The sequence below is a fragment of the Microtus pennsylvanicus genome, chromosome 2 (genome assembly GCF_037038515.1).
Source record: "Microtus pennsylvanicus isolate mMicPen1 chromosome 2, mMicPen1.hap1, whole genome shotgun sequence".
Taxonomy (NCBI): domain Eukaryota; kingdom Metazoa; phylum Chordata; class Mammalia; order Rodentia; family Cricetidae; genus Microtus; species Microtus pennsylvanicus.
This window is the reverse complement of record NC_134580.1, coordinates 88,443,025-88,458,718: the sequence shown is the minus strand read 5'-3', so window position 1 is coordinate 88,458,718 and position 15,694 is coordinate 88,443,025. Positions and strand designations below refer to the sequence as shown.

The 15,694-nt window shown below is 41.7% G+C and overlaps 1 protein-coding gene across 1 annotated transcript in view; it reads right to left on the bottom strand.

Annotated features, from left to right (window-relative positions):
• Positions 1–15,694, bottom strand: part of Lgr4 (leucine rich repeat containing G protein-coupled receptor 4) — a 100,570-nt gene that overhangs the window by 16,967 nt on the left and 67,909 nt on the right. Inside the window, exons 3-5 of the mRNA XM_075961684.1 lie at positions 7,274–7,345; positions 6,060–6,131; positions 927–1,142 (exon numbers count right to left, since the gene is read on the bottom strand). Of these exons, the coding sequence (XP_075817799.1) occupies positions 927–1,142; positions 6,060–6,131; positions 7,274–7,345 (360 nt within the window). The remainder of the gene's footprint in view (positions 1–926; positions 1,143–6,059; positions 6,132–7,273; positions 7,346–15,694) is intronic.

Sequence of the window (15,694 nt, the reverse complement as noted above, 5' to 3'; positions counted from 1 at the left end):
CTGAAAGCAGCGGGATAGCTAAACATTTCCACACTCAATTACAGAAAGCTGGCAGTGGCCTACTACACAGACGCCCTGAACACAGCAGAGCAACATTTGGGGAAAGCTAATGCCGACAAAGGCGACACATTGAAGATTACTTGATTTGGGTTCATATCAAAATAAAACTTTAGATTAGCTCCTTCATATGAAACAGAGCACTGGTGCATTCTCTGGGGTAAGAAGGCAGGATTATGGACTTTACATCACTGAGGATGGAAACAGATTCTAAAAGAAATGAGACCATCAAAAACAAGAAGGGGCAAAGGTGGCACACTCCTTTAATCTCAGCAAAGGCAGGGGGATCTCTGTGAGTTCAAGACCATCCTGGTCTACAGATCGAGTTCCAGGACAGTCAGGGCTTTTACACAAAGAAACCCTATGTTGAAAAACCAAAAAAGAAAAAGAGAGAAAAAAAAGAAAAAAGAAATAAGAAATGAGGCTGTATTATGTCTACTGAGGTTTGGAAGATGAAACATTTTATATCTTTCAAGAATTTTCTGAGGAGAAAAGTTGAAAAAATATAAAACATCCTTTGAACTCATTTCTGAGCATTTTAAAACAGTTTCCCTTCTTTTACTATTGAATAAACAAATGCACTATTAGGATAGAAACAAAGATTTTACAAAGTTATAAAAAAGTACTTGATGAATGAACCAATTATTTTTACAAGATGAATACAAGTGGCTACTTATTTTTAAAAGACTCAACATCTTTGACTAGATATTATTCAAGAAGTTAGCATGCTTGAAGTTATCAAAGGCTACTCCCCATACTAACTGTCCAGAAGCAGGAACACTGGGCCACTTTTATAACGTGTCACAAGAAATTCATCTTGCCCCCAAATTAACACAAATACCGCAGTAATAAAAGGGTTGGCCACATACAGAACCACCAGGCTGGAAAGGTTGGTGAACGCAAAGTCGGGAATGCTTGAGATGTTGTTGAGAGCCAAGGTCAGCGCCTGAAGAGTTGGCAGATTGCTGAGAGGACGCACAGGCACTTCCGTCAAGCTGTTGTCGTCCAGCCACAGATGCCGTAGCTGAACAAGCCCTTCAAAACTGTCCTCGGGGACTGAGGTAATATGGTTGGCATCTAAGCGTCTGAGAAGCAGAAACATCCACAGTCAGTAATGAGTTCTACTGGAAGGAGTCAATCCAAAGAGCATAGCTCTAGAACTTCCAAACAGAAAGGAGTCAGAAAACTAGCCAGAGCCATGGTGATCTCTCTTTATTCAACTGTAGTAGAAGTCTGGAAAAACAACAACAAACCAAAAACTTCCAATGCCAGTACATCAGAGTTCTTTTCGGGATAACTTCATTCCAGAAGGGTGTCCTTAAAACTCACCAAGCTCATGCTGGGAATTTATGTTTCAGAGTATACCTACCTGAGATACAGAAATAAGGCTAAAGAGATGGTCTGGCCGTTAATGTGTGTGCCCACACACATGTAAACACACACACCCCACATGAAAAAAGATATACAGAAAATGAAAGATGAGGCTAAGCAAATAATCTACTTTACCTCCAATGTTACAGTAGAGCTAATATTTTAGACTGAATTTAACTGCTACTCAGATTTGATACCAAAAGGAAAAATAAGAAAATACTTAGTTTTTTAAATAGCAACTAACCCATTTCAGTAGATTCTCAACTCCCTTATCAGATCAGCTAAAACATGTCCCATTGGTAAAACTTCCCTCTTAAGACAAACTTCTCTCTTAGCAATAAATATTTAAGCTTGCCAAAGCTAAGTTCCTCACAAAGGGTCAGATTGTTCACAGGAAAAATAAGTCTCTCCAATCAATGCTACTGTGGCTTTAAGGTTTCATTTTTTTTTTTTTCAGAAAATTCTAGAATTAAGGGGCACCTTATTAACAGGATTATTTAGTGTTTAAGTCTCCATCTAAAACCCTGGAAACTAAATCCCAAGTATTTCTTTCTGTTGCCATAACCAAGTATAATTGTTATAATCACTTTTCAATATAAAGGCAGCCTGGCGTTAGCAGGATGAGGAACTGGACAAGCCAGGAAATCCCAGCCTTCCTCATAATCTCTTGCTGATGTTTATCACATGCATTCCTGCCTCATAGCCTTGGACCTCTCAGTGAAAGTTAGGGAAGACAAAAAAAAAAACTGATAAGAACTCAGAATGGCAATTTTTTTTTCAGAAATAGCATCTGGCAACTTTAAAATTCAAAACATCTGCGTTTTAAAGAGATTTCCCTGCATTCTGTTTTTTTTATCCTGCTCCAACTTACTGGTCTACCTACCACTCCCAGCTACCTGCTCTCAGCCCCAACACATTTTCTCTCCTGAGGTCTGTTAGCAAGGGCTAATGACCATGGGTCTTTGTGGGTATCTAATGGGCATTTTCTTCTGATAGCATCAACACTGAAAAGAGATCTTAGGAAACTGCACAGCTGCCTGATGACTCCATTAGCCATAAAAATCTTTAGGTTTGTACGTTCCTTGGGTATTTCTAGAGCTTACCCATGAAGAGAGACTAGCATCTTCAACATAACAGACTGGCAATGTACTAGACACAGAGCTGTTTAGTTGGCTAGCTGTTACTTACACTTTAACGAACAGATAAGAAAGTGTTTAAACACACAGATACAAGTCACAACCTCCGGGAATCTATTTCTTGAAAAGAGACACTAATCATAATCATACAGATTCACCACACAGTGTAACTGAATTACACCTGTAGATGATTTGATTCGCTGCAATTCACTCTACATTCAAATGGAGCATCTTGTTAGACATAAAAGATTTTGGAATGGCATAGGGCACTCCCTATGGGAGATGCTCAGAGTAATAAATTACAAAATAAACAGTGCTTGCAAAGTGTAGCCAAGTAAACAGTAGGGATGGGGATAAAAACTGATGGACACTGGGAGCAGAAGGAGCCACCAAAAATGTACATGGTCCAGATAATCATCTTTTAAAAGATGATGTTTCAACTGGAGCCTAAAAAATTAGCAAGGGCAAGAAGAAGCAGCAGTTGATCAGGAAGCGTTTCAGGCAAAGACCAAGGCCAACAGGAACAAGCTTGGTGAGACCACACAGCTCCCAAAAGGTCAGAGTGCTGGGAACACAGGAGTGGAAGGTCCAGGGAAACACACCTGTGACTGTAGACAGGTCCAGACTCCACAGGCCTCACAGGCCAAGAAAGAAAGTTGGGCTGTATTTTGTTTACAGATTAAAATTCTTCCCCAGTTTCTCAGTGTCATAGCAGTTTAAGAGTTAAATAGCTCATTTGTATTTCTATTTAATAATGCCTGGAGGCACTTGCAAGAGCCAACAATACTCCTCCACATTGGTGTATTCTTGTAATTGGTGGACTCTTGTAAAAATAAAGGACTCAAGAGTTTAATCTTTGTACTCAATTCACGTGGGCATCAGCGACACACCTATAACTGTGAAGACTAATCCTGGGATCAGAGCTTTAAGGAAAAACTTTAAATATGGTTTTGTGTGACTTGTGGATAGACCACTTGGCAAGTGTTTGAAACACTCTGGGTTCAAACCCTAACACTATAGCCAAAACAGAGAAATGGGGCTGCGTCCCAGTGACCTACACTATTAACAACCCTCCTCCCAGACCAAGAAGCAGTACAATGGACTGTTACAGGATGCTAAGCAGCACCCTATCTCACACAGCGAGAGATTACAGGGGCTTCTGCCATATGTTCTACCATCAGAACTCCATGCAGTATGTGTATATTAACTTTTAAGTTTTATAAACAACAACAAAAACCCTTTTTAAAAGGTTAGCAATATTTTATCTTGAAAATGTATATTATCAATTCTCAGGAATGCATTTTAGCCCTAAAACTCAAACTCACATTTTTTAAATTTTTTTGCCTTAAATAAAATTATAGTGTTAAAATATTGCATATAGTTCTGTAAGGAGCAGGGCAGATTTCACACATTTCTAACACCTTGTCTGACCATTTTGTAGGATCTGACCAAAGCCCAAATGATGTGGGTCAGTGACAGGCAGGAGTACACCCTGAGTCTGACTGTTTGGATGATCATTCAGTGGCCTTTCATTCAAACTTTAATCTCACTTCAGGATCCCAAAGACGGGACTTGTGGGTTCACTAGATCTCTACGTTCCTGTTTCCAATGTAGCCACATTGAATAAATCTCCTTTTTCTGCTTCCCCCTTTTGACTCTTAATTGGATTATTAAGGACAAGTGACTGAATCCGGCTTGGAGCACAGTTTGTGACCCCATGTTCTAGGACTGTTCTAGTGCTGAAAAATTTGTGATCAGTAAATATTCTATGTAATCAAAAGCTCTCTTTTCTAACCTTTCAACAGAGCAAAGAGTATATATAGTCTTAAGATACTTTTAAAGTATTTAAGAAATTCAAGGACATTTACTATTTGAGATCCTTTAATATTCAATATAAATTTGATGTGAAGGAAAACTATTATAGGGCTCATTCTAATCCCCATTTTGATATTCTACTCTGGTAATGAGTCTGTGAGAGGCTGCTACACTATCTTTTTATTAACACCTACATTCACCCTGACTTTACAGTCACCATCAAGCACACACTTATCTCAAACACCTTCTGGTCAATTGCAACGCCTAATGAACTTTGTTCCTTTTAAGGTCTGTGGTGAAACCACAAGGAATTCCTTACCGTAATTCGGGTCTGAAGATCAGATTTGAAAACTGACTCAAGTACTGATAAGGCTATTTTACACCAGGGTAGGATTTCAATGATATCTCACTTGACCACAACACCCACTATGCTAACAAACCCAAGAACACTTCTTCTTAAATATAGCACGCCCGCCCGATGCAGAGCTCCTCCTATAGTTTCTGTTACATATGAAAGCAGACCAGAACACACACTGACAAACACACACACACACACACACACACACACACACACACACACACACACTTACACCATGTATGCCTTAGTTGCAAGAGCTTACTTAGCCAATCTCTGTATTTTTCTGTAAAATTTTGTATATTTCTATAGAAGCAACTCATTCTGACTCATTTTGAGTCAAAGGTGCTCTGGTAAGCAATAAATCCTTCTGTTCCAGAACTTCCCACTTTTGTAAAGTGAGCTACTTAATACGCATAATCTTAACTTCTATTTGAACTAGAACTTAAATGGCCAACACCCAGGATACTACTCCTTGTCTGTGACAGATATGATTTAAAGTTTAACTTTTACAACGTATGTTTTATTAGTAGGTTTCTACTCTAACACCCACTTCACACTGATTACCAGAATCTCTGCTCAGAAATACAGATTAATTGGGATTCTAAACAAGTTTGTCTGGTTCTGAATCCCCTCTGTGCCTTTACTAGCTGTGTGCTGTTAGGGGAGTTACTTGAACTTCTCGCCACAGTCATTTTCTCTTTACTTATCAAAAACGCCAATGTAAGAAAACCATTCAGAATCCATATAAAAGCCAAGCTCTTTGTATGTAAAGAATGTAAAAAAGCAAATAAAGTGGTACTTGAAAAAGCATTCAAAGTTAATGACTGCTCAGAGGAAAAAAAAAATCCGAGAATTCAAATCCTAAATATGTCTAAAAACCAAAATTTCATCAAAAAGAAAAAATATAGGAAAAGGAGGCAGTTCAGATTGCCAAGTTATACCCAATAAGTACTTCGAGCCCACAGGTCAGACAGTAAACTCAAAATGTATACCAATTACTGCTGCCTAAACCAGAATCATAGTGGCTGTTAGGATACAAGACCCCAGAACTCCTGCACTCATTTAACCCTGGTCTCGAAGGCATTGGCAGCCATGTACACATTGATAGCAGTATACTTACAGATGTTCCCAAGAAAGAAAGCAGACTGAAGGATCATCGTATGCTCACCATGGCCTATCCTAATACCAGCAACTGGCCACCCCCCTTGTCAGACCAGGGAAGAGGAGAAATCTCCTCTGGTCTTGGGGCTCCAGTTTTACTCTATAGCAACTATCACGGCTTTTCAATGACCCAAGAAATCAGAAAACAAAACACTACTTACAAAGACTGCAAAGCACTCAGTCCATGAATGGCTTCACTGGGTACTGTTTTCAACTGATTATTCTGGAGTGTTCTGGAACAAAATTATTGGTTTATAATTAATAAGCCATTATACTATTTTTCTTTTCATATAAAAATATGAGCCATTTTTTTCCCTAAAAAAATTTTCTAATGGCATCAGAAGTGGGATGTGTGGGGTAGAAAGCATCCAAGGCAAGAAAATTGTAAGATGTCAAAAAGCGTTTGCTCTAAACTCCGAAATGAAATTTATGCAGCTATCCTAGGCCATCTCTTAAAACTACTCAGCAGTTCCCATTTCCAGGGCTTGTTTCATTCCTGTGCCTAGTTAATGTTCACTATGATGTAGATTTCTAACGCCTTCTCACACTGGAAGGAAGCAGAGCCCTGAAAACTGGGCATTGGCCAGAGAAAGGCAGTTTTTGCAAAGAAAGCAGACATTGGGGCTTTGGGGAGCAGCAGCCATGTCTTCAGGGCCCGCAGGATTGGTAGAAACATAACTACGCCTCAGTCATTGTAAAGCTGGGAGAACAGGGGCAGGGAGTTCTATGGAAAAACAAATCGTTTCCATTTTTACCTAAAGTTACTCTAGTCACGCTGATGACTATTTAACATGAATCATAACCACTGAATAACAGAAGGAACAGGATCACCTAAAATCCGAGTCAGGGAGGCCTGGTGACTTTGCCCAGAGCCGTGGTGGAACGGGAGGGAAAGTGGTGGCTGTCAACCCTCCAAGCTTATGTATAGCCAGAAATTTCTCTTCTGATCTCTATCTTTATAAAAAATGAGCATTTCAATTTCTTTAGCTCTAAAATGCTTTTAACATGCAAAGTGCTATCTCTCTCTCTCCCTTTAGGGCTGACTAATTCAAAAACCCCTGTAGCAGCCATAAAGTAAGTACAAAGAAATCCCACCAATAAAGCTTAAATACGGTTTCCATCCAATACATTAGCAGCACGCAAAGTCCATGATGCCTTGGAGATCAGAATACTCGCTATTTAGATTTTAACCTTTATTATCTAGACCCAAGTTTGCCCAGACCAACCTCCAGCCTGCTCCACTATCCATTGGCCATGCCTTAAATCGTTTAATCCTCAACGAAAAGAAAGTGTGCTGAACCTAGCTCCAAGCATGTTGGCTATGCAGGAAAGAAAATACACAGTCAGCTGCAAAGTTCGAAAACCGCATACTTACAGGACTTTGAGCTCCTTCAGCCCAGACAAGGCTTTTGGGTGGATAAAAGAAAGGTCATTGCCAGCCAGTTGTCTAGAAAAAAAAAGTAACAAGAGAAAAAAAAATAGTAATTCAAAGTTAAAATTCAGAATCCACAGTAACCTAACTGTGATTAAAACTCTATACTAAACATTTCTCAAGACGAAATAACATTAAATAGGGACTTAAACCTTTGCTAATGCAGTCCCAAGACTCTTCCAATGAATTAAGTATCTCTAAAAAAAATTTTTTTAAACTACCGATACAATAATTTAAGTAGGCACATTTTTTATTCTGGTGAGGTCAAGCAAGCCAAAACACATTACGCCAAATGAAGTCAGGGTCACTGTGCAGTGTTTTCTGAGGGCCTCCTGAACACAGACTACTAGTCAGCAGGCAAGAGTGTTTATAGAGTGGGCCAAACCAGTCTGTCAAGGAAGAAAGCTTTCAGGAGGCAAGTCAGCCTGTTATCTCCACAGACATCCAGGACATGGTATTCCAGACAAAAAGGAAGCGTTGTTGGGAGCCTAGGTTTCAAATAAAGGCCAAGAAATGCACACTTGGAGAAACATTTTCCAGAAGAAGAAATGTGAAGTAGACATTTAAGTGGGGGTAAAGTGAAAAAAAGAAGGATAGGAATTCCTTGGGCTCATTCCTCATTTTCCTCCCGTTTCCTCAGGCCTATAGCACAAAACTTTCAAAAAGTAGAAGGGGGGGGGATAGGAAATAGGAAAGAAACCCATATCAAATCACCTGCCACCTAGAAAACTGTTGGTAAATATGTACAACTAACTGGCAGTGGTGTGTCCCTGTCATGGGGCAGAGTACTCAACACCTCTTGTTCTAACCAGCTGGATTCTATAAATTGATTCCCCCCCCCGATTTATTTATTTTTATTTAATGTGCATTGGTATTTTGCCTGCACGCATGTCTGTGTGAGGGTGTCAGATTTCCTGGAAGTAGAGTTACAGGCAGTTGTGAGCTGCCATGTGGGGCTTAGGAACAGGTCCTCTGGAAGAACAGCCAGTGTGCTCTTAACCACTGGGCCACCTCTCCAGCCCCAATTTTCTTTCTAAATAGTCTTTCCATGTATTTAAAGGAAGCTTTAACTACTCTCCTATTTACAATTTAGTTTCAATTAATTTTTAATTGAATAAAATTTATAATTTCTCCTTTTAAAGGATCTATTTCCAGTCAGACAGTACATTCCTGTACTCAGGAGGCTGAGACAGTACAATCTCAAGTTCAAAACAAGCCTGGGATATATAGTGAGACTCTGTCTCAAAATAAGAAAACAGGAGCTGGACAGATGGGTCAGTTATTAAAAGCACTGGATGTTCTTCCAGAGGACCCAGGTTCAATTCCCAGCACCCACATGGTAATTTTCAATTATCCATGACTCTAGTTCCAGGGGATCTGATGCCCTTGTCTGACGTCCACCAGGAGGACATGTGGTACACATACATACAGACAAAACACTTATGCACATTAAAATAAAGTACCTAAAAGGAAAATATTAACTTCATCTGTAAGCATCCTACTTCTCTGGGCCTTGTTTAGGTATTTCATTCCCAATCAAGTTCTAGTTGCTACTCAGTGCCAAACACTCAACGACCTTTCTCCCTTCCTAAGCTGCTACACTTACCTTGGTTTTAGGGACACAGGGAAAACATCTTTTCTAACTAATATTCAAAGTTAACGAAGGCGTGAAGTTCTACCATTGGAGCCTTGTTTTCTGCTAAAGTTCTGTACCACTAGAATGCAAACAGCGTGAGAAAACCTGACTCTACCTGAGCTCTGGTCCACAGATGAGCAGAGTGAAATGACTCAGAAATCCCACAGATACACACGATAAATAACTTCATTCACAGAAAAACCTAACAGCGCAGGATTCTCAGTTCAGTTACAAGTTTAACACGGGGTCTAGACACTGCCACGCACCACGCCCTTCCAGTCTGCTCTCTGGGGCTTCTCATAATTTGCATCTCACAACATGTACTCCATAGCATCAGCCTGTGAAATGTCATCTAAAATGGTGTCACGGTCTAAAGAGTCTGAGCAGGCAAAGCCAACCAGCTGCTTCACCAAACGAGAAGTGACTGTAACTTTGCTTACTTTGCAAAAATTAGCAAAACTTGAGCTATATTTTATAAATGCCTAAATTAAAAGACAACAGCACTCAAGCTCAATGCATCAGAAGTAGTCAACAATAACTGTGTAGGTGTTCGGGATTTTAAAAAAAAATCTTTTTCTTTGCTTTACTTCTATGCTGGGCCAATGAAATCTCCCCTTTTGCATTTCCTCAGCGGGGCTTCAGAACCATTTCTGGTGGGCAGCTACCTAATTTGTGAATTGTTGTTTGCTCAAAAAAAAAAAAAACGCTTTAAGGGGTTGGGGAGATGGCTTCAACGTTAAGAGCTTGCATTGCTCTTGCAGAGAATCTTAGTTCAATTTCTAGCCCTCACTGGGCATCTCACAATCTCCTGTGACTTCAGTTTAGGGGGACCTTACACCTCTGATCTCCACAGGTACCTGCAATTCATGTGCCGCACCCATATTCAGACACATGCCTGTATGCACAGCTAGAGAGAATAGAAACAAATCTTCAAGAATTCACTGCATTTTTCAGTCATAGTCCAGCTAGCTTTGGGGTGGGAGGAGGGAGAGGGAAATGGGAGGCTGGGAGGAGGGGGAAACTTTTTTTTCCTTTTCTCAATAAAAACAAAATAAAATAAATAAAATAAAATAAAAAAGAATTCACTGCATATTAGTTTCCCTTTTAAGAGCATCATGGCCATTCACCTCTGAGAATTAGTATACAAAAGAAAAGTTTTACGCCCTTTTCCATGCAACCATTTCAAAATACTTCTCCTCTTATTCCCAAACTAGTCAGCTTCATGTAAACCCTTCACCTTGTAAGCTCATTGCCGTTCTTTAAATACCCAATGGTAGTGCTTCTTCCCTTGGCCTGCAGAAAAATCTAGCACAAAACTAAATGTTGTCACAGGCTACCTTCTGGCTCTTGCTTGCACATGAGTCTCACGGGCCAAGTGCAAATGCTGCTCAGAATGGAGTCCACATCCCTCCCTTTCATTATCGCCTATGAATATGCTGACCATTAGCTACAGACATCTCAGCTAGGACCTCACTAGCTGTAGTGCTCTCGGATGGCCCCGCACAGCCCCACAGATGTAGTTGAGAGCTCGCCTAACAGGGGCAAGGCCTTGGGTTTAATCTCCACGATAGCCAGCAGAACAAATAAAGGCAGGGAAGGTCTCTGCAACCACTCCTTGTGCCGACACACAGCTTCCTGTGGCCCACCTCTGTGCAAGCCCCACGTGAGCAATGAAAGGGTTTGCTCCACTCGAGCTCCCTCATTAGCCTCAACCGAGGGTGCTCGCAACTGTAACACACACTATTTAAAAGACCACATTTTCAAGGCTCAAATTGTACCGTAAGAGCCATCTTTCCCCGAATGCCTCAAATAGTCCTGTAACCCGGCTCCTCCCAGCTGTCCTTAAAACCTGTGTTAAAAGCTAGCATCTGCCAAAAAGGACATTCTATAAACACAGCGAGCTTTCCAGGATCCTTCACCCCTTGTCTCTGACATGAGTTTTTGCCATCCTGATATCCTTGGGCCTTCCTTGAGGAATTTACCATTCTATGCCATGACCATGAGAAAGGGTGCTTTATTAAGTAACCGAGGAAGTGGCAAAACACAGAACACCTGATTATCTTAACTTGTCAACAAAGAAGGCTGTTTAACCACATTAGTCAAAATATTTGCTTCCTTTCTCCGAAATCTCGGCCCCTTTATAAACTATGTGAATACTAAAATAACCTGGCTTCCAAAAAGCATTCCGCTTCTCCTCGACTTGTCGTTAATAGAAATGACACAAAGAGCTCTGAGCATGAGGCTTATCCTGAAACACAAGCCAACGATCCAGAGAACTGAAATAAACACAACGGGTGTGCAGAAGATGGGTGACAAGGCCGCACAGGAGGGCACGCTACTAGACAACTTTATTTACCCAGGGGGTGGGGAGGGGGAACACACCACGTGGAGCCTTCAGGAAGGCATCTCCCCGAAGTTTGCCAAGCTGCTGTGTAAAGGAAGGGCACATTGCCGCTTCGACAGTCCCACCCTCCAGAACCTTTTCACAGGCTGCTCAGTACTCAGTATTAATGAGCCAGCACTTCTCGGAGCAGCACATCTTGGAGGTGGTTCATGTCTCAAAGTGCAGATCCAGTAAAAAGCAACATGAATAAATGACAGGCTTAGGACCGAGTCCCCAAATCCTTAGGAAGCAAACTCCTAGGGTCTTAGCAGATGCAGGGGTCAAAGCAGATGGTAGAGACAGACCGTCTTTCACTTATCACAGTGCAACAACAACACGGCTTTTCTAAGGCACCCAAGAAGCTAGGGGACTTGGCAAAAATCGCACAGCTACAAAGTGGTGGAGCCAGCATTCTAGTGCTGGACTCACATCTTGCAGTGTTTATCAACTTGTTCCTGACCTCAGGTGTTTCTGCGGTGTCACCAAAAGATTAGGAACTCATTCTCCAAGAGGAGAGGTGGAGCGCTATGGACTGGGGCAAGCTAAACAGCTTTGTTTGAGCATCAACAGCTCTCAGGTGGCAGCCAAAGCAGACAAGCTCTGCCGGCGCATTAGGAGCGCGAGCTGCAATTATAGGGGGATTTCCCAGCAGACTCACAGAACATGTTTCTCGTAGCCAAAGATGCCCAGAGGGAAGGAAATGAGAAAGGGACCCCTTGCATTGGGACTCTTCCTGGAACTATGCAGAGTTTAGAGCAGTCTATTATCATTTTTGTTTGTTTTAGTAATTTTCAAGTCAAAAATGAGGCGGCCGATACTCAGGAAGAATTAAAACCAGTGATGTTTTCTTTAGCAAAAACCAGCTATTTTCCATTCCATGCCTAGGTTTGTACTTCTGTGTCACAGACAACAGTTGTCTTAGAAGCAACTTGGTGTGGGGGACTGGCTGCACGTCTCAGAAAGCCTTCCCAATTCGCTAAACAATGACAATCATAAATTTTATCCCACAGGAAATATCTTTATTATCCACGTACTCCCTGATTGCTATGAATTTCTAAGGAAATCTCAAGGTGAGAGCCAAGGGCAGATGTGGTATGATTTTATGGAAACCCACGTTTATAGTCCCAGGCATCATGGCTCCCACCTGGGTGCCAGTAGCTTCTGGTTACCAAGATAGTGAGGATCACTCTACATGGTCTCAAGCCATGCACTCACAATCTTTCTGTTGTACGACTTTAGGCTCTCATGGCTTTTTACCTGGATTATTGCCATGAGCTTCCACAAGGTTTCTGCCTCACCCGACTTAATTACAATACTGGGAGGGAGCTGGTGAGATGGCCGCAGTTAAGGCACCTGTCGCTCTTTCAGAGGGCCTAGGTTCAGTTCCCAGCGCCCACACGGTGGCTCACAAACATCCATCCATAGATCATTACAGGGGATCGGACTCCATCTCCGGCTTTGTTTAGCACTATGCAAACATGTGGTGCATAGATATCCAAATGCATAAAATAAATATTTTTAAACTATATAATACTATGAACTCTAAATCTTTAAATATACAATTCTGATAAATTTCTCAAAGCCTTATTTTCCCCTGCTGAGTTTTCTGGACCTTCAACATAGCTTTCGCCTTTTGCACCTTAATCCAGTATTCTTACTTCCTATAGTTTCACACTGACTGTTACACATCCAAACACACCAGGATTCCCTATGGAGCTCACCACTCACACCATTTTCTTCACCTGTAGTTCCCCCATGTCCCAACCTTATAGCCAACGGAAATCGTGCTGACTGCCTGAGTTGAGTATTAGCAACATGAAACCCTATGACATCACCTTCCTTTGGTTCCACAAGAGTCTTAAATAAAACTTTCTCACCGGTGCCTCTTAGCTCACCTCTAATCACTGTTCACCTCCCCCACCTTCCTCTGTGGCATTATGAGGCTCCTTATGAGTGGGGACCAAATCACATTCATTTTATATTCTTGCATGAGACCATGCACATGATAGATATGTTGTAATACCTCAACTAAGGCCCAATATAAGACTCTGAGAATCTAATACTAGTACTAGTATCTAACACTAGTACTAGTATTAATAACTAGTAAATAGTAATTTACTATTTACTAAATAGTAATAATAGTAATAATAAACTGGGGAGCTACCTGATTATATTTCCTATTCCATTATTTCATTTCTACTCCCTTACTCTCTTTCATACGCTTCACAGAAAAGACGTACTTGGCTAGCCTTGAAAGAAGCAGGTGCCACTGCAACTATCACCTGTCTTAACACATGTGGCAAATGCTAAGAGGAGCTTCAAGTTGGAAAGAGCGGTCCGCAGGTCAACAGTAGTATCTCAACTTCACTGTACTGTGTACACAAACACGAAGAATTGAAACAAGTCCGACAGCACTTCAAATAGTGAGCTCAAACAGTGTACCTCAGGGCAGGTCTTATTTACCCTGCTTACTACAAGAGTCCCAGCAGCAAAGAAAGCAGAGAGAGAGAGAGAGAGAGAGAGAGAGAGAGAGAGAGAGAGAGAGAGAGAGAGAGAGAGAGAGAGAAGAGACGAGAGCGGGTTAATGGAAGAGAGACATCAGGCCACTAGGCTTATGCCCTCCCAATATACCTGGAGCCATTTCATGGAACAGGGGCCAAGTGATGCAGTTGTGAATGTCCTTATGAATCTACTTTGTGTTTATTACTCATAAGCACCAGGGGTTTGTATTAGAAACTTCTTAGAGCCGGGCGGTGGTGGCGCACGCCTTTAACCCCAGCACTTGGGAGGCAGAGGCAGGCGGATCTCTGTGAGTTCGAGACCAGCCTGGTCTACAAGAGCTAGTTCCAGGACAGGCTCCAAAACCACAGAGAAACCCTGTCTCGAAAAACCAAAAAAAAAAAGAAAAAGAAAAAGAAAAAAAACTTCTTAGAGGGGGCACAAGAGTTTTCCACAATGCTATCTACTCTTAATGTATATATTACATAAAACTTCCATTTGCCAGAAGGGAGAGGACAGAAATACTGCAGGTTAAATATGGGTAATGGGTCAATGAAGGATAGGACTAAACAAGCCACATGTCAGACGGGAATGTAGGCCAAAGGACTGATACCTTCATGGAGAGCACCCAAGTGTCTGAGATTTCTTCACTTGGAAAGCAACTGAAAGAGACAGGAGAGGCTGGAGCTATGGAGAAGGCTTGGCAGTTAAGGGCACTCACAGCTCTTGCCGAGGACCCAGGTTTAGTTCCTAGCACCCACATGACCGCTCACACCTTTTAGCTCCAGTTAATCCAACGCTTCTTTGACGACCGCAGGTTCTTCCACATGTGAACGTATACACACTCAGACAATACACATACACATTTTTTTTTAAGAAAAGGAGAGAAGCAACTGTGAAACACAGAGTAAAGCAACTGGAGTTATCTGCACAAAAGCACTGCTTTAGGGCCATTATATAAATTTCATGGTGGCTAGAATTTGAGTCAGGAGTTAGAAGAATAAAGACTATAATCTGTACAATGACTAGACATTTACTGGGTTGAGGGGAGTGTAGCCGAAGGCTTCTAGCAGCTGCTCTGAGGCAACATGGGGTGAAGAAGGGACAGTGATACCACAGCAACTGTGGAGGGGAGACAGGAAACGTATTCTCTGCACAAACAAGAATTCCAAAGACAGCTCTTCTCATATCATGGTGAGGCTGAGAAGCAGGCCGCAGAGCCTGCCAGCCACTCCTGCCCCTAGTCTTCCTTCTGCAGTGATTACAAAATGGCCCGTGGTTGTGCTCCTGTTACCGCTTACCAGGAGAACCACAGTACTGCCCCTCGGTGTCATCAACACTCTTCTGCCCTCAGCAATGTCTTCTCTCCTCCTCCACCACCATGCTCCACACTACCTTCGAAGCTAAACAAAAGGAAGCATTACAGCTCATACCCAAACGTGTCCAGGCTGCCTCCCCTGTAATGCCATTGATTCCCTCAAGCGGGCAGATGGCCAGTGTCAGTCATACTGCTTACAAAGGACAATAGACCAAGCCATCAGCCTGTGATGCTTCCTGTAGAGAAGACCGAACTAGGCAAGCATGGCCACCAGAAAACGCTTGACGGGAGGCGAGTGTCGTTCTTCTAAACACTATTTGAAAAGAGGATGTAAAATGCTAGTGACCTCATCTTCAACAGCAGGAAACATTTTATTATTAATCCTGTGTAATATATGAATTTGCATGTGAAGGTCTAACTCTGTTTTTAGAACTACGGGGCTTCTGTGAAAATTAAACCTTGAGGAATTTGCTGGCTCTCAAATATACCAAAATATATTAGGTATATTTTTTTAAAAAACAAGCTGAA